General features: G+C 35.7%; 1 protein-coding gene across 1 annotated transcript in view; it reads left to right on the top strand.

The window, feature by feature from the left end:
• Window positions 1-27248, top strand: part of Rbsn-5 (Rabenosyn-5) — a 201752-nt gene that overhangs the window by 118646 nt on the left and 55858 nt on the right. The window contains exons 7-8 of the mRNA XM_090410078.1: window positions 1097-1314; window positions 13300-13370. Of these exons, the coding sequence (XP_090266204.1) occupies window positions 1097-1314; window positions 13300-13370 (289 nt within the window). The remainder of the gene's footprint in view (window positions 1-1096; window positions 1315-13299; window positions 13371-27248) is intronic.

The raw sequence follows: 27248 nt of genomic DNA on the forward strand, positions 1-27248 counted from the left end.
AGTGGCATACTCATCTATGGCTCTCATAATATAGAACTAAAAACAACTAACAGTATTGGATGCAACTCATACCATGCAGAATTAATAGCCATTAACACAGCACCGCAATATTTGGACAAACAAAACCCGAAGGAGTTTATATTTTTCACAGATTCCTTAGCAGCCCTTCAAGCTATTAAGAACTGCTACACTAGCCATCAAGAAATACTTAGAAACATAGCAAAAAACATAAACAAACTACATAAGGATTCCAAAATAATCTTCCAATGGATCCCATCCCATGTGGGATTACAGGGAAATGAAACTGCAGATGAAGTAACAAAAATGGCCGCAACATCATGTGATACCACAGATTTCGATCTTTTTAAAACCACCCAAAAAGAAAACATAAAAAGAACAATTCTTCAGGAAATGACTCATCACTGGTACTCAGCAGAAAATCCAGGAGCTACCATCAACTCCAAGTTTAATCGCAGTGCCACTACCATGATCTCTCGCCACAAGCCGGCCACACAAGACCAATCAAGTTTAGCAATGGCATAAAAGTCTTCCCCATCTGCAAAATCTGTAACATTGAGGAAGCATCACCAATGTGTTTGCTAAACTGTATGAATATTTCCAAATGTGAACTCTATAACAACCCAGAAATGGTGCTGTATAAAATACATGAACTTGATCTCTATGATCTGGTGTAATAATATCATGGGATAATAATAAAAAAAAAAAATAATAATAATAATACTATACCATCAACTGTCCATTAATACACTGCCTAATTCAGCACCACACACACACACACACACACACACACACACACACACACACACATCTCCTTCACTAATGGTATTTTTGTTGACCTAAATTACTATCCATCTTTGTACTTTCAGTATTCAAATGGATACCTGATAAATAGGATTCATCATGGAAAGGTGAGGATTAGACATTGGGTGAGAAGTCCTGGCATTCCATACAGACTCTGTGGAGGTTTCTCCCCAGTGATATATCTAGCTTTGATACTTAAGCAACCCAGTAAAAAATTATATATCATAGAATTAGTAAATTTCTGTACCTTATATTGTTCTTTCAATTTCCTCAGGAAAACTGATCCGGCCAACAATGAGTCATGAGGCTCCACCAACTCTATCTCGTCCACCTCTGCAGCGTCGAAGCAGTAGTAGCAGTCTTTTATCAGTAGTAAGTGCAGTTGGAGAACCCCACATCAGAGTATGTAAAGACTGCAAAGCGTTATTAATCCGTCGAGATCAACAAGTAGAACAGCATTCTCTTAAGCCTATCTTAGTACAGATGTATGAGGTATTGGCTGTACTTGTTATTTTCAGTTTTTTAGCATTGAACTTTATTTAAACAGCTGCAATTCATCTTTTAATTTCATTTTTCTGTACGTTTTAAAATTGTGTGACCCCCTCACCCATTCCAGAAAAGAAGGTATTTGATTTTCTAAACATAAGTATGTTTATTTTATTTTCTAAACATGAAATTATGGCCTAATGATAGTACTTACAAAGGCATTTTGGGAAGTAACTGATAATTGTTATTCAGATACACCACATAGTATGTTTTAATAATTGACCTAGTGTCAAAAATGAAATTATATTTAGATAGCTTAAATTTAGAAAATAGATTTTAAAATATAATTAGATACATTATTCCTACCCACTCAGTTACAGTAAAGAACAGTTAACGCTATATTAATATTAACACTGTTATAATATAATTTCTCACAATAATTAAATACACTTTTCTTCATCTCCACTAAAAAAATAAATAAAACCTCATGTTAATTAAACCATTTTGTACAATTTAAAGTTGTGTAATCAAACAACCTTTTAACTTAAGTTTCTTATACAGTATCATGAAATTTATTGAAGTTTTGTAATGTCAATGGAATGCCCTAATGTACACAGTTGACAGATTTCAAGAACTGCATTTATTTCAGTGAGCAGATATCAAGAACTTGTCAGATCTTCCTTTAATAGACTGAAACTATATACTAAAGCTATTTTTCTTACTTAACAATTTGTTTTTCATATTGTTTGCAGTATCTTTCAAAGTAGAAAACAACCAGCAGTTAGTATTGAGTGTGTACATGCACAATTTCTTGGAAATAGCACAACTTTTATCAACTATGAACATGAGAAATGTTGCAGAGACATGAATGAAATATTTTTTGGAGAAGAGAGTAGAAGGTTAAGAAATGGAACAGAGATAAGTAGATTTATCAGAATGACTTTCTTTCAATACTGAATGACTGCTAGAAGATATAATACTGAGAGACTTTCTTTAGATTTATTTTAAAGGAAAAACTAGTATATAGTTTTAGCGAATACTGAGATGCTAGCTAATAATTTAAATTAAAGGATGAAATCGTACATCTTGTTTTAAGGAAGAAATTGTACATTCTTATGATTGTCAGGCATACAAAAATATTTTGGGAAAATTTGGAGAAACGAGCAAAGCTAATAATAATGGCAAATATCTGTTGGAATTCTGCTCAGGACATGGACTGGTTATTACCAACACCATGTTTCAACATAAAAATGTGCACATATTCACATGGAGAGAGGAGGCAAGGAATAAGAGCAGTCTCATTGACTATGTTATTGTTGATAGTGATATTTTCTCCCTGGTGCAGGACACCAGAGTGTACAGAGGATTTGAAATTGGAAGTGATCACTATTTAGTCTTGAACAGGATAAAATTGAATTTCATATTAAAAATAATAACATGTAAGAAAGTTTTAAAGCGAATAAAAGTTGAGCAGCCCATGTGAACTGTAGACTAAAATAGACAGATTATTGAAGAAAAAATGAAAGAGTTTGAGAACAGAAACCAAACCTTGGAGATTCAGTGGCAAACCTTGAAGAAAACTCTGATTGATTCAGCCAGAGAGGCATGTCGTGAGGTTGTGTGCAAGGATAGAAAAATCAGAACTCCATGGTGGACACAGTAAGTAAAAGAGGCAGTGAAGGAAAAGATGAAAGCATATCAAAAGTTCCTGGCAAATAAGTCAGCTTGTGTCCTTAGAGAATACAGGGACAAATGTAAGAAAGCTAAACACTGTGTAAAACTAGCTAAACAAAAGTCATGGGAGGACTTTGGCAAGAATATAGAAAATAAATATCAAGAAGGTGGTAAGATATTCTGGAGATTGTTGAAGAAGCTTAGAAATGGAGGAAAGAGTGCTGTAAAAAGAGTTAGAGATGATAAAGGTGACATGAAAATGGGAGAAAAATATCCTTGAAGTATGGAGTAATTATTTTTGAAAAACTGCTAAATGAAACAAGCAGTGATGACAGCACAGTGGCAAAAAACACTCAACAGGCATACAGTCAGGAATACATATCCATACTTGAATTAGAAAAAGCTATCAAATGCTTGAATGTGGAAAGGCAGAGGAGTAGATGATATTCGACCAGAGATGCTGAAGTATGGTGGTATAAAAGTCTTACAGTGGCTGCACTGCATAGTTCTGAAAGCCTGGACAGAGGGACAAATTCTCGATGATTGGAGTAGAGCTCTGATAGTACCCATATATGAAAAGGGAAATAAAACTGAATGTAAGAATTACAGAGGTATTTCCCTACTGAGTGTTTTCCTGGCAAGATTTATGCCAGTATACTTGAGAAACGATTGAGAAAAATTGTCGAAGAAAACTTGGTGAAGAACAAGCTGGATTCAGGTCAAATCGAGGCTGTCAGGATCAGATCTTCACTTTGCGACAAATAGTTGAGAAAGCATGGGAATATAACAAAGATCTGTATTTTAAGTTTGATCGATCTGGAAAAGGCATGTGACAAGGTGTCAAGAGAGAAGCTATTCAATACGCTACAGTTAGTACTTATGGTATCAATGGGGCATTATATCAAGCAATACTTAGTCTTTATTTGATTTGTAATATAGCAGTTTGAATTGAAGGATATACAGGAAGATGGTTTAATGTTATATCTGGTGTGAGACAAGGATGTACATTATCCCCTCTATTATTCATTATCTATATGGATCACATTATGAAGGAAAGTGGTATTAAACATAATATTAGAATTGGAGATGTTAATGTCAGCTCTTTGCTTTATGCAGACGATGTTATACTTCTAAATAAATCTGCTACAAGCCTGCAAGATTCCCTGACTAAATTTAATAACTGTTGTAATAGATATGGCATGAAGGTCAGCAATAAAAAGGCAAAGACAATGAAAATAGGTTCACAACAGAGTTGAAAATGTCAACTGTGATGTAAACGGAGAACCTGTGGAACAAGTAAAACATTTCAGCTACTTAGGCACGATTTTTAGTGAAGATGGTAAATTAAATATGGAAATAGACAACAGAATCAACAAAGCTAGTATGGTAGGAAATCAATTGAATAAATTCCTATGGAATAAGAGAGAAATTAGTCGGAACACTAAATTAGCTGTATACAAGACAGTGTTCAAACCAGCTTTAACTTATGGATCTGAGAGCTGGGTCAGAAGTAAAAGACTCGACCAACGACTAGAGACCACAGATATGAGAGTCCTGATAAAGATTAGAGTTGTGAACAGATGGCATCAATGTCAGTATCATATTAAAAATGAGGATATTAGGTAAGGACATTGTCAGCATCCAAGAATACATTAGCAGAGCTAATCTCAGGTGGTATGGGAACTTAAACAGAATGGGCGAGGAAAGATTAGCAAAACAAGTGTTCTCTGCTAGGTTGGCAGGAAAACGACCCAGAGGAAGACCAAGATATAGGTGGATTGATACGGTACAAAGTGCCTTAGATGATAGAAATATAAGATCTGATAATGTTGGAGTCTTGACAAGTAACAAACTGATTTGGAGGAAAATTGTAGATAGGAAGTTAGTAATGATGTAAATTTTTCATGTAGTCTATCATATCCTGTACACTCCTTGAGGGTACATGTCATACCTGTCAGGAATTTGATGATGATGATATTATGAAATATTCATAATATGAAAGTGGTCATAAAGTGATGTAATCCACAGTGTGCATGATATTATTGCTTATCATTGTCATTATTACAGCAGAGCAGTCCTGAAACCAAAACTAATGTTTTTTAGTGTGCATAAAGGATTTTAGATATATGGCACAAGAAAACACTGAAGAACAGTGCGGATGTGTTTTAGCAAAGTTATTTACTTTGCTATTCACTGTTGGTATATGCTAGGCACATACCAACAGTGAATAGGCAGACATATAGGGCACATGTATGTGACCATTGCAATCCATATGATACCATGTAGTATGTGTTGACTAGCAATGGGGAAATGCCAGAGCTAGAGTAGATAGACTGTTATTTTCTAGTACAGTGTGAAAAAAGTTGTAGAAAATTCAAGTTATGAAATAATATGGATTGAAATTTACCATAAAATTTATTAAGGAATAAAATGGAAGATTTATTAAGAACTTCATTGACATGTAGTCTGCTGATACTTTTTAAAGAACTTCTTGCAGGAATTTCTTTGTCAATTAGAAGAAGCAAAGCAACCGTTGATATTTCCTGTCATTAGTGGTTAGAAGAGAAGAAACTATTTTAGTTATGTGTATTATGCTTTGTAAAAGTGTCATTTCTTCATATTGCATGGTAAGTATTTTGTTGAATAAAACTACCAGAATATAGCTATTTTGTTTCTTCTGTTAAATTCTCTTTTATTGAAAAAGAAAGGGTGACTAATAATAAACTTCGATACAAGGATTGATATTTGTTCACTTGAATTGAACACTTGCTCTGCTTAGTCCAGTCATAGAAAACTAGCTGTTCAACGTCATAATTATAGAAAAGGTGTTTAACTTTTCTCAGTGAAAAAATAATTGCCATTCTCTCTTTTTCAATCACCAACTAGTTAAGTTCAGGGCTGCTAGCTTCTTACTAAGTTATATCTTAATCCTTTACCTTCTTTCTACTCAACTACTGCAGCAATACAATCAAATGATGCTTCAACTTAGATATAAAATGTTTCTTCCAACCTTAGGTGAGCTTAAACAGGAGAGCTGATAAGAGCTTGGTTTAGATGTTCAAAAGCCTTCTGCTTCTTAATCTCATACTTAAATCTCACTCCCTTTTTTTTTAGTTGAGAATTGTTGAAAAGTTGAGATATAGAGTGTAGTTTGGAGTAAACTTATGATAAAAATTTATTGCCCCAGCAAATTTCATCACTCAGCTATCTTAGGGGTATCAAATGAAATAAGGATAGACACATTTTCTTCATCAGGTCTAATTCTGTTTTGATCTATGTCCGAGATCTGGTGTGGTACCTGCAAGCGCTCCTTAAAAATACTGGATTCTATACAGAAAAGGACAGTTAGATTGATTGATGACCTCTCTCTCTATCACTAATGCACTCCACTCTCTTTCACACAGGCATTCAGTTTCTGCAGATTCCCCCACCCTCTGTCAAATCCATCCAAACCTGCATGGAGCAACCCATCAGCATCCTCTCACAGTTCAACTCTCAACCCACAGAACAAATTTCTCCTCATTGTTCATTTCTTCTACTGCTGTCCTCTGGAACAGTCTCCCACCATATGTATTCCTCAAGGAATATAATAATTTGCAGCTTTTGAAGTGAAATGTGAACACGTCCTTTCTTGCCTATCAATGGTACAAATGTATATTTGTACCATTGTAAATTGACCATTGTAGATTGATATAGGTTGACCAATTTCTCATGGCTTCATTCTCCATTAATAAAATAAATATATATATACATACTTTGAAGTTTTTAACTTTAAATTTACTTCATGCAACTTGGAAATACATGGTTTTAATAATGCTATCAATCTTAGAAGAAAAAAAACAATCAAATTATCCTGAAAACAAATTACTCCTTTTCCTAACATATCACACAAGACCATATTTATCAGTGCCTAAAAGGAGACCAGCTGAATTCCATGTGTCCTGGGGCATTCTGGTAAACTTATATCTTGCCCACTTGTTGTTAAGGCAAAATAATGTCTATTATCACTTTTTAAAAGTATGTGGTAGTAACCACTGCTCAAATGCAGCTTTGAAATACAGTAATTATTGGTATTATGGTAATAATTCCTGTGTATATTGCAAAGAGGAATAGGCTCAACAATCTTGTTAACAGCCTGCAGTTCTAAAATAAATCTGAACTCCTCATTTGTTTTTTCTAACAAATCAAATGGACTGCTGCACAATCTTTTTGAAGATTGAATAATTCCTGCCAGTAAGTGCTGCTGTATGAGATGTTTCAACTGGTCATCATGTTTCAGTCATGTGTGATACTTCATTACAAAAACTGATTTATCTGAAAATTAACTTTGACTAAATGCTCAACCACATTTGTTTCTTGTTGAAATACATAAGCCAAGGATTAAATCAAGAATATAATTTCTTGGCATCTTTAATTTATAGTATAACCAAGGTGAAAAACTTTCAACATCTATCTCTAATCCAGAGTATCTTAGTAAATAAGCTGTGTGACACCTTTTGGTGACCTGTATATGGAAATAAAATATGACTTCTGCATTACTTCAACCTTGGTATCACTTCTGGGTCCAGCTCTCGCTCACGAGACCTCAGTAGAGGTCAAAACCGGTCTGGGTAGTGACCCTTCCCAAATGCATAGCATTATACATGTCCGTAAGGATATGTGCCTTGCATTATGAGATTCTAAGGCAAGTGATGTGAAGTCATTAGCCTCTGTATACAAGTTGTCCAGTTGGGAAGTTACTTCACGTGCAAACTTTGTTTGCTTACACATGGATAAAGGATTGCCGTCTTTAATTCACATTTGTTTCTGACAAATTAGATATTCCTCTCAGACTAGAATAAACCAAATTTCTTAAATAATATCCTTAGAAATTTTGTTATTACAGATTATCTTTCTTGGAAGAAATATTGCAGAATTTTCTCAAAAAAAAGTGTTTCACAAGTATCTAGTCTTAGATGATGCATCAGATCATCTAAGACTCGATCATCCTTTTCAATGATAGATTTCTTGGAGATGATTCGAAGATTTAAAAGGAGAGACAGAAGAATCATCATGTGAAACTGGAAATTTATAAGTAGACTTTTTTGTAATCCACACCCTGCAGTTTATAAATCCTGTGTCATATCACAGAGCATCTATTTGAAAATCAAAAAAATTCTTTACCACAAATAATATCAAAGATATTACTGACAATTGCAAAAGAAATCTTTATTTATTTATTTATTATTTTTTTTTTTCAATTCTATAACATGAGATGTAGAGGAACTATAGCACATAAGTTACATGTGTGGAGTAGAAGGTCATGAGATACCTTTAATTTTAAAATCTGGAAACTTGGTTTCAGTTGTTAAGACTTCCATAGCTACTGTATGTTGATTAAAAATGTCTTTAAATCAAAGACGAGTCTAAATTTTTCACTTCTTCTTTTAAACTCTATTTTATTATTTGAAAAAAAAAAATTCTGTTATAACATAGAATTATAACAAGAAGCACAAGCACCTTTCATGGGATTCCTAAAATAAATATGTCTACAGTATATGTCTACAGAGGGCGTTTGAGTTGAAAGACTAAATTAGTTACATATTTCGAAGTATGAATTAAATCGCCATTATTACCATGTTTTGAACAACTTTTATGAGTGAGTAATACATCGTCATCATGAAATTCCTATAATGTACCTTCAAAGTGTGTGTGTGTGTGAGAGGGGGGGGGACACTCATCATTTTTCCTTTTAAAGAGATATCCATCAGTTATTAGTATCAGTTGTGCTTATAAACCCTTCAATTCACATTATACTTGGCTGAAATTTTCTTCAAAACTTTGGCTTTGTTTGTAATTATATGTAAATATACTTTATCCTTATGCAAGGTATACATAATCTTATTCGTGAAGAGTCTTCTATTGAAGAAAATCAAGTTTTTGATATTTCTGTCAATAATACTATAAGCAATAAGGATTTGGCATTTGGAGAACTAATTGATAGAACAAAAGTAGGCATTTCTCATCCTGGAGAAAACAAATTTCAAAATACACAAACTTTAATTACTCTTTTCCTCTCTTTTTACAGAGCATATTCTTTCCATCCCATGCACCAGTTTAATTGAACATTCAATGTATATCACCTCCAGTGTATGTGAAACAGTACTAAATCTATGAAACATATGTTAAAATGTCAAGGGTTATTAGAGGATTATGAGAAGGCAGAAATAATAGAAGAATCAATTCCCAATGGAAGTCCATTTCTGTTTCCATATTTAGTTGGCCATCTTTGCTTAAACATTGTACCTACATAACTAATATGTGTTACTTACTTGTTCTTATAGATTCACTACTGAGAATGCAGTCAATGCTTTCTATTTTTCATACCAGTTTTCTTGCAGCAATTATTTAATTTTTGATTAAAGATTCTTGAAGATTTGTAGCAGGTTTATTTGAAGATGATCATCTGTATAGAATGAAAACAGAGCTTAATATTCAGCATTTGGACATAAATCATAAATAACACTTTCCATAATAATGTGGTCTATATAGATTTCACTGACAGTTGAGATAATGTACAAGTCTGTCCTACCACAATATAATAGAGCTAATTTGTAAAAGAAATTTAGAATTGGACTGATGCATGCAGGAGTGCAAAAATAAAGTAAAAATCGATCAAATCAGATCTGATAACAGACTGATTTTCATGAAAATTGTCGATAAGAAACTATCAATGGAATAATCGTGTTGGGTCATCATAGTATCTAGCATATCCCTTGAGGATATACCCAAGAAAAATACTGATGATCATATCTTATCTTCACACGTTTACATTACTTCTATGATTTTTCTCACAGAGATAGGTATAGATATACTGTGATCAAAATTTATTTTTCATTCATGGCAGATGTCACACACACACAGTTTGTAAATGCATTAAAATTAGATTTTTTCCCCAATCATGTCAACTTGGAAGATTGTCTAGTAACAGTATTAATTTCTGACTTGAAGATAGGAATTATCAATGTATGAGACATCAGTGGTAAAGAGGTAGAACTGATGGGGAATTATACTATTTTGTGTATAATGAAACCTGTGGGATATCCATTCAATCAATTTTTTTATGTGGTACACTTGTGGTTCTATAATAATAAACTATACCATGCTGATGTAATTGGAAGTGGAGAGACAAAAGACCACAAAATAAGTGAGATTTTCTGAAATAATAATTATTCAGGCATAAATTGGAAAGGAGCAAGCAGCTCTAGTAATTAAAACCAAATATGAAGATAAACTTCATTTGGACAACATGACTTTGTGCCTATGGCTCACTAATTAGCTAGCAATGGAAAATGTCAAAGAATTTTTTGAGTCATTAGAAATAGTAGCTGATACAGAAAAAAAAAAAAGAAAAGCAGGTTTCTTATCAGAGATCTAAATAGCACAATAGGAAATGAATCTCTGGCTAAAATTCTAAAGAAAAGGATGGAACTAATAATAATAATTAAAATAGTTAATGTATTTCTCCATTTAGATAAGAATATATGAGAAACAAGGAAAGATGTATTGATTATAACATTGATGGTGGTGATATCTTCATTTTTTTCAGGTAAAGCAAAATTATACAAACATATTATCGAGGAAAGCAGTGAAAGATTTTGAAAACAAGGACAAAATTGTATAGAGGGCTGTGGCAAAATATGAAGAAAATCAAGATTCATGTGATTTATGAGAATTAAGTTTTCTGCAAAGATGGAAAAGCAAGAATTCCACAGTGAACTCCAGACATTAAAAATGTTGCAGGTTGCTTAAGGGTCAAAGCCAGATAACTGGTAGGAGACCCACGCATCTCCTTTAAGCAATGTTGAGAACCAACTGGAACCTTCTAACCTAATGTCCATTTCTCACTTTCATGGTGTGTCCCATCAGGAGATATTGTTTGTCTACATTAGTATATTATTAGTTTTGCTTGGTAGTCCTGGCTACCATTGGAGATTGAACTGCCTACTCAGTCTCTTAAAGCTAGATAAGTTATAAAGATCTCACCTACTCCCTATAAGGGAATAAAAGGCATTAGCTGATTTTTTTTTTTTTTTTCAAGTTTTGCTTTCATAATCATGTATAATCAGCACTTGCAATATGTTCAATGAGAAATTAATATTTATGTTTAAAATAAAATGTAAAATATATGAGATTTATTGTACTTACCGGATATCTGATAATTGTAATGATTTCAATGGTTTTTTATTGTAATTCAAATTTGTTAAGTGTATACTGTGATATCTGTCATTGTAAGGACATTCTCTTTTCACCAATGATGATAACATGTCAGCCATTACTGACGTCTTGCTTGACACTTAGTTGAACAATTGTGCATGCTCACTGAGGAGGTTGATGGGTGATTGATAGCTGACAGAAAGAGCATTTAGTAACTGGATAATGAGGAGAAAAAAGAAAGAGAGAGAGAATGGAAATCTGAATGCACACCAGAGAATTTTGTTTTAGGAAGTTCTTGGAAAACTTGACAGTCAGAATATATTAATAGTGTTCCAAAATGGAATGCGCTATTAATATATTCTTAGCAAGGTGAATTCACCTTGCTAAGATTCACTTAGCAAGGTGAATCCTTTGACCAAAAAAGTGACACTGTCAACAAGTGAATGGTAATAAAAGAAGATTATTAAATAGACATTATGGTTCAACAGAAAGTTTCGTCTTCTGCATCAAGGGCACTGGTGATATCAGTTAATTTTCATGGAACAAGTGATGGAATTAGTGAAATCTGAAACTGTTAAGTGCCTTTAATGAAAAGTTCTACTCTGATACACTTTTGTTTATAATGTAGTAAAAGAAAATGTTTTTCTCTGCTAATGGATTTGTGCATCTTGTAATAAAACTGCCTGAGGTAAGAATATTTATACATCAGTGAAATAGTGAGGATGAATAGAACACTATATGCTAAATAAGGAAACAATGTATAGTCCCATGGAAGTTAAGAAGTTTTATATTTTGAGATAAGGCCTAATAAAGAAACTGACTGTAATGAACATTTATTATTTGTAGGAATTTATTTAAAAAAAAAAAGTTCAGTCTAGTAGACTGATTAAGTACATTTAAAGCAAACTGTTAATAGAATGAGTCAGTCAGGGAATGAAAATATTTCTTTAAAGATAAAATAGGTCTTAAAGTATAGTTTCTATTAACCACACTACCAGCCAAGGCATCTATAGACACCAAGGTTATCATGGATGCAAAGTGCATATTAAAATTGTAATATCATTGATATTACATTGAAATATATGATGGATATGAAGCATATGAGGATGTGTAATTGATCCATAATGGCTTTTAAGGTGGTTAAGAAGGCCTTAGATCCAAATAGTTTAGCAGCTATTAATTGAATCACATTTACCATGTATGTAGTTTTATTTAGTTTCATGATTTTTTTTTTTAATTTCATTCAATCATTTCCTCGATTCTAAAAATAATAAATAAGTCATTGCACCAGTATTTACTTAACACTTGGTGTAAAAAAAAAAAAAAGTCTCTTCACAGAGGTCTCCTTTAAGAAATGTGAAGAACCAACTGGAGCCTTCTAACTTGATGTCCATTCTTCACCTTCATGATGTGTCATGTCATTTGGTATCCACAAGGCTGAATGACCTAGGATGGGCTGGCAATTCAGGACCTAGCTTACTGAATTGCATGATTTCCACTATTCCATGCTTCAGATTCTGAGTGACTTTGGCAATGCCATTCAATGATGTGTATTTGTGTATATCAGTAGCATCCCTAATTGCCTTGCCTATCTTTGCATCATCAGCAAACAGTTGAACATCTTCTCCCCAGCATCATTAATGTATATTGGGGTTTTGTGCAGGGTAGGTCATGCTTCAGTAACTTGCTCATGTTTTATTATAATACAGTGACACCTGAGTTGGATAAAGGTAATTGGTTACAGCTCCTACAGTGAAAATTCATGGCACAAAATTAAAATAAAGGTCATGTAATGGAAACATTTATGGGGTTGTTTTGTTGCTCTCCATCTCCAGACACTAAGGACTTGAAAGGGAGAATAAGAAGTCTTCTTGAGGTGCATTGACTCTTGTGAGCCATTTTGCTTGACAGATTAGTAAATTTGGAAGAAAACTGTTGCTAGAAAACTGGTAATAATGAACTCTTTTCTCTGTTGAATTATAATAGTATCTGTGTACCCTTTGAGGAAACATATCGAGAAATTATGATGGCGATGATAGAAGTTATCACCATTTCACTTTATTTGCAGTACATTTTTAATGTTTCATGAACAGACAAGTCACTAATATTTATTTTTCACAGAGGATGAGGAATCACATGAATGAAGTCGATAAATTGGTTCCCCTCTACTTTAAAATGTATGACTCAATTTGGTAAGTAATGTATTTGTGACAGTATCTTAGTTTTGTTATGATAGTGATGATGTTGTGATGTAACAATTTCCATAAATGTTATGACTATTGTAATGACACTCCACGTTCTTTATGATAAAATTAACATTGCCTAATTTTTTTGTTTTGTATATTTGTAAATGTATATGACACATTTTTCCTTAAGCAGCATTTCACTAAGAACAAGCTTTTTTTGGTTTATATAAGTAAATTACTTAATATCCAACTTTCTTATATTTCAAAATGGTTAGTTTGCCTTTTATCTTGAGAATGGTGTGATGCAATAATATAGAGGCATAGTAATATTCTTTTGTCGGGGACAATTTAAAAAAAAAAATGATAATTGCATGGATATTATCAGTTTAGGAAATCAAAGATGCAATGGCCATAGATCACTCACACTAGCTATCATACTCATCCACACTGGATGCACTCACTACTTCAACAGGCAGACTGTTCTACTCACTCACTGCTCTGTGCAAGAAAAATCTAGTTGTCACCGATTTCTTTACCACACAAACTTAACTTCAACAGATGCCCTTCCTCTTCCCATATAACGAAAAATTTCATCAATTGATAACCTATAACACCTTTTCAGAAGTTTATAGACCTTTATCATTACAACCCCATTTCTCCTGTTTACTAGTGTCTGCTGACTCGAGTGTGTCAGGTTGCTTGGATATCTGGGTGAGCACCAAAGCAATGGCAGACAGGCATAATAATACCAGTTTTCAAGAAGGGAGACCAGAGAGATTGCAGCAACTATCATGGCATCTCTCTGCTCAGCCTGCCTGGGAAGGTATATGCTAGGTGCTTGGAAAGAAGGTGCAGGAGCATAGTTGAGTCAAAGTTCCAGGAAGAACAATGTGGCTTTTGTCCTGGTAGAAGCACAACTGACCAAATCTTCACTTTAAGTCAAGTCTTTGAGAAATCTTGAGAATATGCCGAGACTGTCTACACATGTTTTGTGGACTTGGAGAAGGCATATGACCGGGTTCCTCAGGATAAGCTCCGCCAAGTAGTACAGGAGTATGGAGTGGATGGCCAACTATTAGCTGCCATCAAGCCCCTGTATGAATGCCTGGAGTTTTGTGTCAGGGTAAACAGCACAAAGTCTGAACCTTTCACAGTCTCTTTTGGCCTCCACCAAGGGTGTGTTCTGCCACCCCTCCTTTTCATAATATTTATGGACTGGATTGATAGGCACAGCTGAGTGTGTCAGAATTGGAAGATGTAGCATTGGACGTCTGCTTTTTGCAGATGACCTAGTTCTGCTTAGTTCTTCCACAGATGACCTCTAGCGGACCCTGGATAGGTTTGTAACTGTTTGTGCAGATGCCAGAATGAAGATCAGTGTGGCGAAAACTGAAACATTTGTGGACTCAAGACAACCATCCCAGTGCACTCTACATGTAAGTGGAGTTTCAATGAGGCAGGTGGAGAAGTTTAAATACCTTGGGTCCATATTCACGAATGATGAAAAATGGGACATATAGTTAGATACTCGAATTGGCTTTGCAAACTCAATATTGCAGGAGCTTGGCCGGTTGGTAGTATTGAAGTGGGAGTTAAGCCAGAAGGCAAAGCTGGCTGTCTTCAATGCAGTCTGTCCCCATCCTCACCTATGGTCATGAGAGTTGGGTAATGACCGAAAGAATGCGGACACGAATCCAAGCGGCTGAAATGAGGTTCCTTCGAGGGGTTGCGGGGCTAACAAGACTCGACAGAGTCAGAAGCGCTGCAATTCGGGAAACCCTCAATACTCAACCGCTGCTTCTCTGTGTTGAGAGATCACAGTTACGTTGGTGCAGGCTCCTGGTTAGAATGCCACAAGAAAGGCTCCCTCGGCAGGCCCTCTTTGCCAAGCCAGAGGGTGGGAGGCCTCGTGGAAGGCCAAGGACAAATTGAATAGATTATATCCAAAACCTTGGGTGGACATGTTTGGGAATCCCACCAGAACACCTGAGCTTGGTGGCAGAGGATCGTGACCATTGGAAGTTCCTCTTGCAGCTGTTGCCCCCACAACCCAATTAGGAAAGGTGGGCCTTGAAGATGTATGTTATCGTAATCTACACTCCATAATCCTGATATCATTTTTGTTACTCTTCTTTGTACCCTTTCCACAGCTTCTTTATCCCCTCTGAACCCAGGAGATACTGCACACAGTAGTCCAGGTGCAGTTGTATCAAGGCCTTGTAAAGAGGCAAAATTACTTCCTTACCCTGTTAGTGTTTATTTTAACATTGCAAAGTTGTATTTGCAATTTTGCAATGTTGACCTTCAAACTTCAGTTTCCTATCTACCATAACTTCAAGATCTCTAGCCTCATCGATTTCTTGTATTGTAATCCCATCAGTATACCATTGGAAATCTTATCATGCAACTTTACACTTGCTAACAGTGAATTGATAGCCATTATCATTTGCCCACTGTTTCATCTTATTGAAATCATTCTATAAGCACTGTATATCAGTAGCATTGAACATCTCCTCCCCAGTATCATTAATGTATATTGGGGTTTTGTGCAGGGTAGGTCATGTTTCAGTAACTTGCTCATGTTTTATTATAATAGAGTGACACCTGAGTTGGATAAAGGTAATGGGTTTACAATCATACTGCTGGACTTTGTAAAAGCCTTTGACAGGATACCCACATGGAATTCTAATCAGTAAATTCTGCACATGGGAATGGATATAAAGTTGGCAAAGTGGATAAGTGAGTGGTTGGAGAGATATCAGAATAGTTTATTTAGGAGTAGAGTCCAGTAGAAGGCCTCTACTAGACTCTACATGGGGCTCTGTTCGTAGGCCATTACTATTTAATTTGTACATTAACAATATAGGAAAGGAAAGAAACTATTCAGTTGTTTGCCAGTAATGCAATATTAGGTAGAACAATAGTTAATTTAATACAGATGATGTTAAAATTTTGCTGGATGATTTGGATAGACTGGCAGTCTGGGCAAAGGGGAATGGATGTCAGTTTAATGTGACAAAGTGTAGGATTATGCATTTTGGGGTATATATGAAAAGATTAGCTATGTACCACATTGATGGAACTGTACTCCAGGAATTTGATGAAGTCAGGGATTTATGGGTGTTAGTGGATAGGGAGTTAAAGTTTAGGGGGCACATAGCAAAAGTGGCTAAAGCAGCTCATTGGATTACTTGGTTACTGAAGAATACTTTGATGAGCAGACAAGCAGGTTATTAGTCCTCTTTATTGAGCCTTGATAAGACCCCATCTCGACTGTGTTTAGATTTGGTCACCTGAGTTTTTTTGGGGATGAGGTGGAGGTGGAGAGAATCCAGAAGCAAGTGATGAAGATGGTAGCAGGTCTATGAAATAAACCTTACAAGAAGAGGTTGAAAATTTGTGGGTTACAGAAATTGGGTGACAGGCAGAAAAGGGGTGATATGATTGAGATATACAAATACAGAGGAATATCAAAGAATGAAAACAGAAAGATTACCAAAACAAGCCTTAAAGTACAAGCCATTAGGAAAAAGAAAACCAGGACGTCCTCTTAAACGATTCAACGATGACTTCTAAGGCCGGAACAGGCCATGCTAGGCCTAAATCCTTGATATGCATGATGATGATGAAATACAGAGGAAAGTTTTCAGAACATGTCTAGTAGTGGAGGGGCCATCCTTGGAAACTGAGCAATAGTGTAGTTAACAGGGATGTCAGGACTAGATTTTTTTTCTTGGAGAGTGGTATATGAGTTTTATATGTTGTCTGAGTCTATGACTGTGAATGAATTCAAAGTATGATAGATACTGTTCAAATGCTGGATAGTGCTTGGCATGATGTTTAGGGATAAGTCTTGATGAGTCTAAGGACTCCATGGAGTCCTTAGACTCGTCAAGAGCCCATAATAATAATAATATTCACTCAGCCAAACTTTCAGGGAAGCATGTGACTTTGGAGTCTACTAAGATACTAAGATAGTTTAGGAATGGAGAAAGAGGACAACAAAGATATTTTGAATATCTGGAGTCATTGCTGGACTGCGAGTGATAACATTGCCCCTGTCCACCATATAAGCTTTGCTTATTCTATTATCCACTGACACTAATGCCTTGTATTCCTCAAAGGGAGTAGGCAATGCCAGTTTAGCCCCCATCTAACTTTTGGAGACAGGGACAGTCTTTCTCTACTTTTAGCCAGTCTGAGATAGCTACCCTAAACTATCAATGGCTTTAAATAGCAACCCATGAAAAAAAGTATGGCAGACAACTGCCACCACCACCACCATGGATTGAGTTGCAGGATTAAAACCCTGGAGGAAAAGTCAAAGAAAGGCTTAGAAAGTGCTCCTCCACTTGGTGACTAGAATTGAACCTAGAATGGTCTTTCTTTGGGCAGTCTAGCACGGTTTATATTTCTTTTTTCACTAACAGTTGTATTTTTTTTAAATGTGAGTTCCAGTCACGAAAGGCTGTAAATCTCTGGTATATTATTACCATTGGTGAGGTTAAGGCTAGCTAATCTGGACACATTCTCTAGAGATCAAACATTGAACTTTTTCAAACCACTCAGGACTCTAATAAGCAAGATGGTGGTAGGCTCTTGCTGTGCAGTGAAATTCAACTACTACTTAAAGATATAGATAAACATCCATGCCCAGAGTGGAGTTTTCATCCACTGTTTGCTGGAGTAGCTGATATGCTTATCTGCTCAGCCACTGAGGCCAACAGGCCATTGAAAATGCAGTTGATGTTTTGCATTTTTCTGTCTGTTTCCTTCTTAGTGTTGATTTTCATAAAAAATTTGTCACACCACTGATTTCTTATTGTTATTATTTTACACTTTCCATTAGGAGACTTAAGGCAGCATCATTAAAACATCATTAATTAACTCCGTTACTTTAAAAAATATATTTTAGGCTGGATTTATGATTTTGAGTGTAGCACCCAGAGAAAATCCTATCACAAAATACCCACAGTTGAGCCATATACTGACTATCTCCACTGTAGCAACAACTTAAATACTTAATTCACTGCATAATATCATTTTTGTGAACAGTGTGATTGGTATTGATTGTAAACTACAGATGGAACAATTTCAGACTTTCTTAAACTGCATTTAACACCAGTTCTTGTATATCATTTCTAACTGAACAACTTAAGTGTAACCCATTTCGAACAGTTTTTGTCATGGCATTTTATAATGTCTTTGCTGTTCTGAATGAGTCAGTGTGTCCCAGGGAGGATGGTAGCAGGGGCGGCCTCTTGTGGGAATGGCTACTTGGGAGAAGGGGGACGACATCAGGTAACACTGAGCCCAGTGGAGTCTAGAGGGGGATAATGCTGGGTATAGAAATAACAACATTTATATGCTTTACACTAATGCCAGGAGTATCTGGAATAAGGGAGAGGAATTGGTGGTGCAGATAGCATTAGCCTGGCCAAAAATTATTGGGATCACTGAGACGTAGTTGATGGAAGAGGATATAATAACAGGAATAGAAGTCACTGGGTACAGCATTTTTCAGCAGGATAGGAAGGGAAAGCATGGTGGTGGAGTACTGAATATGATAAGTGACAACCTATGTCCTCCAAGAGTGGAGGCTTTGGAAAGCAGTGACACTAATGATTTTGAAAGCATATGGTGTGAGGTAGAGGTGGGCAAGACAGGATATTTAGTGGGGTGTTGCTACAGACCCAGGAGCACAGGGTGGGGATCAGGAGATGTTTAGACAGTTGAATTTGGCAAGTGCAAGAAGAATGATTGTTATGGGAGATTTTAACTACAGTTGTATAAATTGGGAAGAAGAAGATGCATGTAGCAATAAGGGAATGGAATTTCTAGAATTCTTGAGGGACAAATGTCTTAGGCAACATGTAATAGAGGGAACAAGAAGTTCAAGAGTTTTGGATTTGATTATAGCATCAGAAGAGTTGATAATAACTGAGATGACATCTCTCCCCCACCAGTTGGAGAGAGTGACCATATGGTTTTGACTTGGAAAATGAATAGACGTGCAGGAGTATCAAAGAGACGGGAATGTATGTGGAATTATAAGGCAGGTGATTATAATAGTCTAAGACGTCAACTTGGGGAAATTTCATGGAGGTAGAATTGGAAGGCTGGGATATCATTAGTGCATGGGAAATTGTGAAAAAATATTTGTTAGCAGCAATAGTAAGTTGTATACCACAAGTGAAGAAGAAGACACAATTTGGAGTAAACTGGATGACAAACAATATTAAACAGGAATTGCATGCGAAAAAGAGGCTATGGAAGACATATAAGGAGACAGGTGAAGAGAAGATTCATGAAGAATATAAGACACAGGCCAGAAGAGTGACTAGTATGGTAAGGAAGACGAGATTGGCCCTAAGATCCAAAGAAAATCTTGGGAGTTTTTTAGTTATGTGGCCAGTAGGAGGAGAGATGACTGTGGAAGAATGATATTGTGGGATAAAAATGGGAATAGAGTGACTGATGCAGAGGACATAGTGGAATTGTTCAGTGAACACTTTATTGAAGTATTTCATCCTGGAGGAGTCAGTTTTAATACTAGAGGGATAGGGCAGGTTTAGAGTTACAGGAGGAGAGTGTGTTTCAAATACTGAGTACTCTGGATGTCAGTAAAGCTGTGGGACTGGATGGTATTTCACCACCAGTTTTGAGAGAATGTGCTAGGGAACTGACAGGTCCTTTGACTGGGCTTTTCAATGAAAGTCTGACTATGGGAAAGGTGCCCATGGAATGAAAGGAAGGTAAGATAGTGCCATTGCATAAGGGCAGTAGCAGACTGGAAGTGTCTAATTATAAGCCAGTTTATGTGTCATCAGTGGTTGTTAAGATCTTGGAGAAAGTAGTGAGGGACCGTATACAACATTGGGCAGATGAGGTTAATGTTATCCATGAGAGTCAACATGGATTTGTGAAGGGGCGCTCTTGTTTTAGCAATATGCTAGCCTTTTATAATAAAGTTACAAGAGCATTAAATGAGGGAAAGGCATATACTGCCATTTTCTAAGACTTAGCGAAAGCATTTGACAGGGTGCCACATGATAAGCTGATATTTAAGTTGCAGCACATAGGTCTGGATGTCAGATTGGTCAACTGGATTCAGGATTGGCTGTCCGATAAGTATCATAGAGTTGTGTATGGTGGGGTGGTTTCAAGGAGGCAGAGGTTACAAGTGAGATCCGACAGGGCTCAGTACTGGGACCTATATTGGTTAACCTTTATATCAGTGACATTGTCAGTGGATTGCAAGGAGATATTCAGTTGTTTGCAGATGATGCGAAGCTGGGAAAGATTATTAATAATAGTGCAGATGTGGTAGCCCTGCAAGAGGATATGAATAAGCTAGATAGATTGGCAAATGATTGGGGGTGTCGGTTTAATGCAGCAAAATGTAAGGTCTTGAGGTTTGGGAAACATCGATGGGACGCTGCATACTCTATGGGAGGAGTTATACTGGAGGAAGTAGGGGAGACAAGAGATCTGGGGTTGATGATTGATAGAAACTTGAAATTTAGGGGGCATATTGCAAAGGTGGTGAAGGTAACACAGAGGATTGTTGCAATAATGAGAAGGACACTGACCTGCAGAGATAAAAGGGCTATCATTCCATTGTGTAAGACTCTGATAGCCCTTTTATCTCTGCAGGTCAGTGTCCTTCTCATTATTGCAACAATCTTCTGTGTTACCTTCACCACCTTTGCAATATGTCCCCTAAATTTCAAGTTTCTATCAATCATCAACCCCAGATCTCTTGTCTCCCCTACTTCCTCCAGTATAACTCCTCCCAGGCTGAGGGAATGTGGACTGCAGAGTTGGGTAGATAGAAGGAGGAGAGGTGATATGATTGAGACTTTTAAACTGTTGAAAGGTGGTTACAGGGTTGACATTGGGGAGTTCTTTCATTTGGTTGAACAGCGGGAAGGAGTGATGACAAGAGGCCATCCCTGGAAGTTACGAAAGAAAACTGTGAGCAAGAGGGTGAGTAGTAGTTTCTTTGTATGGAGGGTGGTTGAAACATGGAATGAATTGCCTGATGGAGTGGTGAGAGCGAGAACGGTCAATGAGTTTAAGAAGTGGTATGATAGACTTTGTGTTTCTTGGGGAGGGGGGGGGGGACCTCCCCCTCGATGAGTCTTGATAGACTTTGCGTTTCTTAGGAAGGACCTCCTAGATGATTCTTTTGACTCTATGGAGGCCTGGATAATAATAATAATAATAAAGACCTAAAACGTTAGAGAGTAAAAAACAAAAAGTTGTGTTCTTCTCATTTTCCTGTTTGTCTTCAATAATTTTTCTAGCCTGGTAGCCCTTACTAAGGGCATCCATGGCTGGATCAGATCCTGTAGAGAGTTTTCTCTGTAATTTCTGTGTTGAGGTTTATTTTCCTATGAATAGATTTATAAACTAAAGTCTTTTCTTCAGTCATCTGAGATTTGACCTTCTGACAAAGATTTATAAATTATTCTCTAGTCCAGTGATTTCCAAACTGTGTGCTGTGGCACTTCAGGGTGCCACACATTGAACTCACATGGGCACTGTGGATTCCATTTATTAAGTAGTTAGGTCCAAACTGTTTACCGAGTTAAGCAGTTTGGACTTAACTACCTAACAAATGAAACTGTTAGGTATTTCGTTTGGTTTAGGGGTGTCCTGAAAAAAATACTGAGATGCTAAGAACACCATTAACCAAAAAATGTTTGGAAACTTCTGCACTAGCCACTGTAAAACAAAAAAACTTGATATGACTTTTAGGTCAGATCTAATCTATACAATCAATTTTTTTTACATTTAAAGTTATAATGGTTACATACTCAACAACAGCAGAATTGAATATAAACATATCAGAATTAAAAGCATCAGTCAAAAGCAGTCCAATTGGTAGAAGAGCTGGAGAAGTCCCACTTGAACATGGTGTTACTGAGATGAAGAAACTTAAAATCAGTGATCCTACTAAATAATAAATACAGGATATTATATTTAGGCACCAGTGATCATGGAAAGCAAGGCGTGGTAATAGTATTCAATCCTGAAAACGATGATAAACTTCTTGATTAGGGTAAATTCAAGTAGAGTTGTGTGAGCAAATTTCAAAATGGAGAATTAAACAATGAAACTTATTTACTCCTGTGGTCCCATAGAAGGTCCTACTAAAGAAAAAGTAGAGGAAATTTTCTAGTCATAGAGAAGGCAGCTGGCATAAAGAAAATGGGAAAGCTGGTCCTTATTAGAGGTTTAAACATAGGCTGACCATATATCCTTGAGACAAAAATGGGATGGGGGCGTTATGTATTATTCTGTATTCATGAAAAAGTAAGATGATAAAAAAAGTTTTATCACAAACATTACCATTATTCTTCAGTGATAGAACCCATACAAAAATTTATGTAGACATAGAGGGGGACTGTATTTCACCATGACCGTACCATGATTATTTCTCCAATGAAGTGATCGTACATAGCAAATTTTGGTCTGACAACACCTTATCATAAAACTTCTCACACTCATGACACAATTTTGTCTTACAGCTAACATAGCCCTCATTGTCTCAACACTTAATCTAGATTTCTCCTTTAAGCACATATTGTTCATAACAGAAAATATTCTCTCAACAGGTGCTATACTTACTGGGAAAAAAAATAAACAAACTCTACAATATTACCACAGTCTTGAAAGTCTAGCCATTTTTCACTCATTTCAGAAAATATCTGTACCCATCTATCAGATACAGGAATTTTTTCTTTATTCCATATATCCAACTGCCTTACAATTATAGATTTTTATGTGAGTTCACTGATCGAATACACGAGGGTCTTCTGTTTCTGTACATGTGATGAGTTTCTCGTTCAGGCTGTCCTGTATTTCTTTCCATTCAGGTGTCTTCCTTAATAGCACCCACTTGAACTTCTCAGTGTTTCCTAAGCTAAGGCAAATTTAAAGATACCAAGCAATTTTATAAGCTAGGTTTTAATATAATCCTTCCCCCCCTCCCAAGTAAGTTGGTATCTTTAACATAGTATACCCAAGTTTAAAATAAATAAAAAATAAATAAATAAAAAAAAAAAAAAACTTTCTAAGGCAAATTTGTCACTTACTTCTTTCAACATAGCACACTGTAGGTTGGATGTTTCACTAGGTAAGGAAATAAAGTCTATAATTTTGTCTTGAACACCATAATTTGGCAAAAAGCTTAAGATATTAAAGAGAAAGGTGGACCTGATGTAATTGATTTCTTGAGACAATAGTGCTTCAGAACTTGCAGAACATATACTGGGCAAAGTAATAAAGACATCAAAAAAAGTTTGTCTTTTTTTTGTTTGATGCATCTAAACTGACTGTAATGCTTTTTGTTTTATTCAAATCCTCTATTACTTTGCCCAGTATGTATGGTGATAAAACGTTGGTAATTATTGCTTCTGATTTGGTATGTGCTGAAGAAAATTTTGGTTCATAAATTTTCTTTATCAATGTCGACAAGTAGTAATTGCGCGAAAATTTTGACCATGCACAGTATGATAAGCCACAAGAACTTCATAAATAAACGAGCTGATATTTATAACTGATGTTAATAAACAAGAACCATAAACGAGCTGATGTTTTTAACTGAAGCCAGAGCTCAGCATCCTTGTGTTTCTGGCTACGTAGATGTTGCTTCTACCTGAGCAATGGAAAAATGGACATTACAATATTGGTATATCACTTTTGTTCCATCACTACACAGCTTGTCCAGTTTAATAAATTTGAATTCTTTTAAAACTGCAGTTTCGCCTCTGACATTGCAAGGATAGACTTGAAGCTTTAGAAAATAAGACTTAAAACTTTAAAAAATATGAAATTTAAACCACTGGCATTGAATAATAAAGCCACCAGTTAGCATACAGGCAAAACTACTGCTACAGCAGAACAGATGCCGCTTCTGAGAAGCGCAAGTGTTGCCAACGTGTATTTTTTATTTTCTCTGAATAAATCACTGCAGATATCAATATTTAGTATTGAACAATGCGACTCCATAGTTATACAAATTACTGGCATCCATGATATTAATATACAATTATAGGTTATGAATAATAATTTATGATTGACCAGTATTAAAGTATATTTATAATTTTTATCAAAAACGGGACAAACTTGACATTTTTATTAAAATGATGGGATGGCCAGGAAATATGAAAAAAACTGTACATATGGTCAGCCTATTTAAACAACAAGGTATGAAATGAATCCCAGGTATATAGAAATATTTTGGGAAAATTTGGTGAAAAGGTCAAAGCTAATAATAATTGTAAGATCCTGCTGGATTTCTGTTCACAAAGTCTGGTCATCACTTAAATTATGTTTCATAATAAAGAAGTGCATAAAGTCACGTACAGAGAGAGTTGGTCATGTTATGTTTGATAGTGGTATTTTCATATTGGTTCAGTATACAAGAGAATACAGGAGATTTAAATTAAGAAGTGGTAATCACTTAGTTATAAACAGGATAAAAGTTTTTAAAAAAAGATTAAAGTTGAGCAGCTTTTAGAGGTGAAATATAGGCTTAATTACACAAATCTTATACAACAAAAAAAATAAAAGAGTTTGAAAACAAAAACCAAACATTGGAATCTCAGTGCAAACTCTGAAGAAAACATTGATTCAACTAGAGAGTCATGCGGTCAAGTTGTTTGCAAGATTGAAAAAATCCAGACATGTTGGATGCAAGAAATTAAAGTTGCACTCCTGAAAAACAGGAGATATCAAAAGTTCCTAGCAATTAAGTCAGTACATGCCTTTCTAGAATACAGAGAAAAATGTAAGAGAGCTAAGCTCTGAATAAAAGTAGTAAACAAAAATTACCAGGAATACCTTTATCTTCAATCTGTATATTGCCTTTGAAACTTACATTTTAGACAAATTATGGAGGCTACAGCCATGTTAGAAATAATTATTTTAATTTCCTGATGTTTCAAGTTTATTTTTCACTTGATTAGAGTATAATAAATTTAGTTTAATCCTTTATCCAAGTGTGAGCAAACAAAGTTTGTGCCTGAAAGTATCTTCAGGACTGGGGTAAGGTGGTACAACACCAGGGCACTCCTTGCAAAGGTGGAGCAAGATACCAACACTCATATCTCATTATCTCCCATAATGCAAAAACACATCTCCTTGCATAACATTAGACATATCCGCAAGGAGATGTGTTTTTGCATTATGGGAGATAATGAGATAGGAGTGTTGGTATCTTGCTCCACCTTTGCAAGGAGTGCCCTGGTGTTGTTACCACCTTACCCCAGTCCTGAAGATACTTTCAGGCACAAACTTTGTTTGCTCACACTTGGATAAAGGATTAAACTAAATTTATTATATTCCTGATGTTTCGACCTTCTATTAAGGTAATTTCAACTATTAAGGTCATCATCTGGAGTACACACACAGAGAGAGAGAGAGACAAGCTATATTGCATTTCACATAGTATGCTAAAGAGACAATGATTTGATCAACGGTTATTCTACTGGCTTGACCTCTAGTGAAAAAATAAAGTATAAATAAAATAATTACATCAAAGCTATATTCTGTTTATGACAACATCAGAGAATTTTTTTTTCTTATAGATAGTTTTATTACAGCAAAAGTGATGTCCTAATTTAACATGAGAATTGTTATATTAGATTTAAGATCCTGGATTACCTATAGTCCTATTTATAATTAACTCTTAGAAAGGTTATGCAGGTAGAATATGTGTCTTCCATATACTTGGGATTTTTAGACCATTATTATTGTTAAGATTAGGGTGGTTGATGAGAATGTCACAGGCCTCCTTAAATTTACGTTCATATCACGTTTTGGTGCGATGTAAACACCAGATGCTTTTCCAGTCAATTCTATGTAAAGTATTCAGGACATGAACCCTTACTGAAAAGTTTTTAAGAAAGTTAAAAAAAAAAAAAAAAAAAAAAAAAAAAAAATCAAAGTCAAGCAACTTTCAAAGGTAGCCAAATATGCAAAATATTATTCAAGAAAAAAAAAAATTGAGTGTGTAAAATACTCAGTGGCAGACAAGCCCAGCTTTACCATAGTTATTAAATTTAATGTGCTGTTTATGTTCCTTTTTTCCGATAGGAATTGTGCATCCTGTTTCTCCTATATAGGGCAAATTACAGGTGTAATGAATACAATGATTTGATCAACTGTTATTCTACTGGCTTGAATAAAAAAATTCTCTGTATACTCCAGGTTGGGCCAGCAGAGGAATGGATCTTGGATGAGTTGAGTAAGTTCTTTTTGCAGGAGGTTTAAAGGTGGCTTTAAGGTTGTATTTCTGTAGTATTCTGTTTATTGGACTGGTTATAGGATCAGAACAGCTATCTGTACGTTGTATCTATCACATTGCTTCCAATTGGGGAAAGTGACCATGTGGCCTTGACTTGGGAGATTGTAAAAAATGAGAAATATTCTGTCAAGATGAGATATGTGGAACTATAAGACAGGTGATTAGGACAAACTTAGGAAGCTCAGAGCTGTGCCATAGCATAAAATCTTACAAGGGAAGGATGTTAGTAGTGCCTAGGATATAGTTAAGGGTCATCTCCTGGTTTTCCCTTTCAGTCATTTCCAACCATAGGTGACTTTGTAGGCATTGCCCACAAAGTATTCCTGTTGAGATTTTTACATGTTAGTTCACCATTGCTTTCCCCAACCCCCAATTTTATCCGGGCTCGGGACTGGCATATGGCTGGGACGTATTCATGACTGTAATCCATGTGTGTTCATGGGGCCTGTTTGCCTGTTCTGAGGGATGAAAAACAAACTCCTACCTTCGTATGAGACAGGCTAACTCATCTTTAGTCGAAAGAGACCGGATAAAGGTTCCTCACGTCACTGATGGGAATCGAACCC

Source organism: Typopeltis vanoorti, chromosome 20, assembly GCF_054136105.1.
Source record: "Typopeltis vanoorti isolate ZY-2024b chromosome 20, IOZ_Tvanoo_1.0, whole genome shotgun sequence".
In the NCBI taxonomy this organism is placed as follows: domain Eukaryota; kingdom Metazoa; phylum Arthropoda; class Arachnida; order Uropygi; family Thelyphonidae; genus Typopeltis; species Typopeltis vanoorti.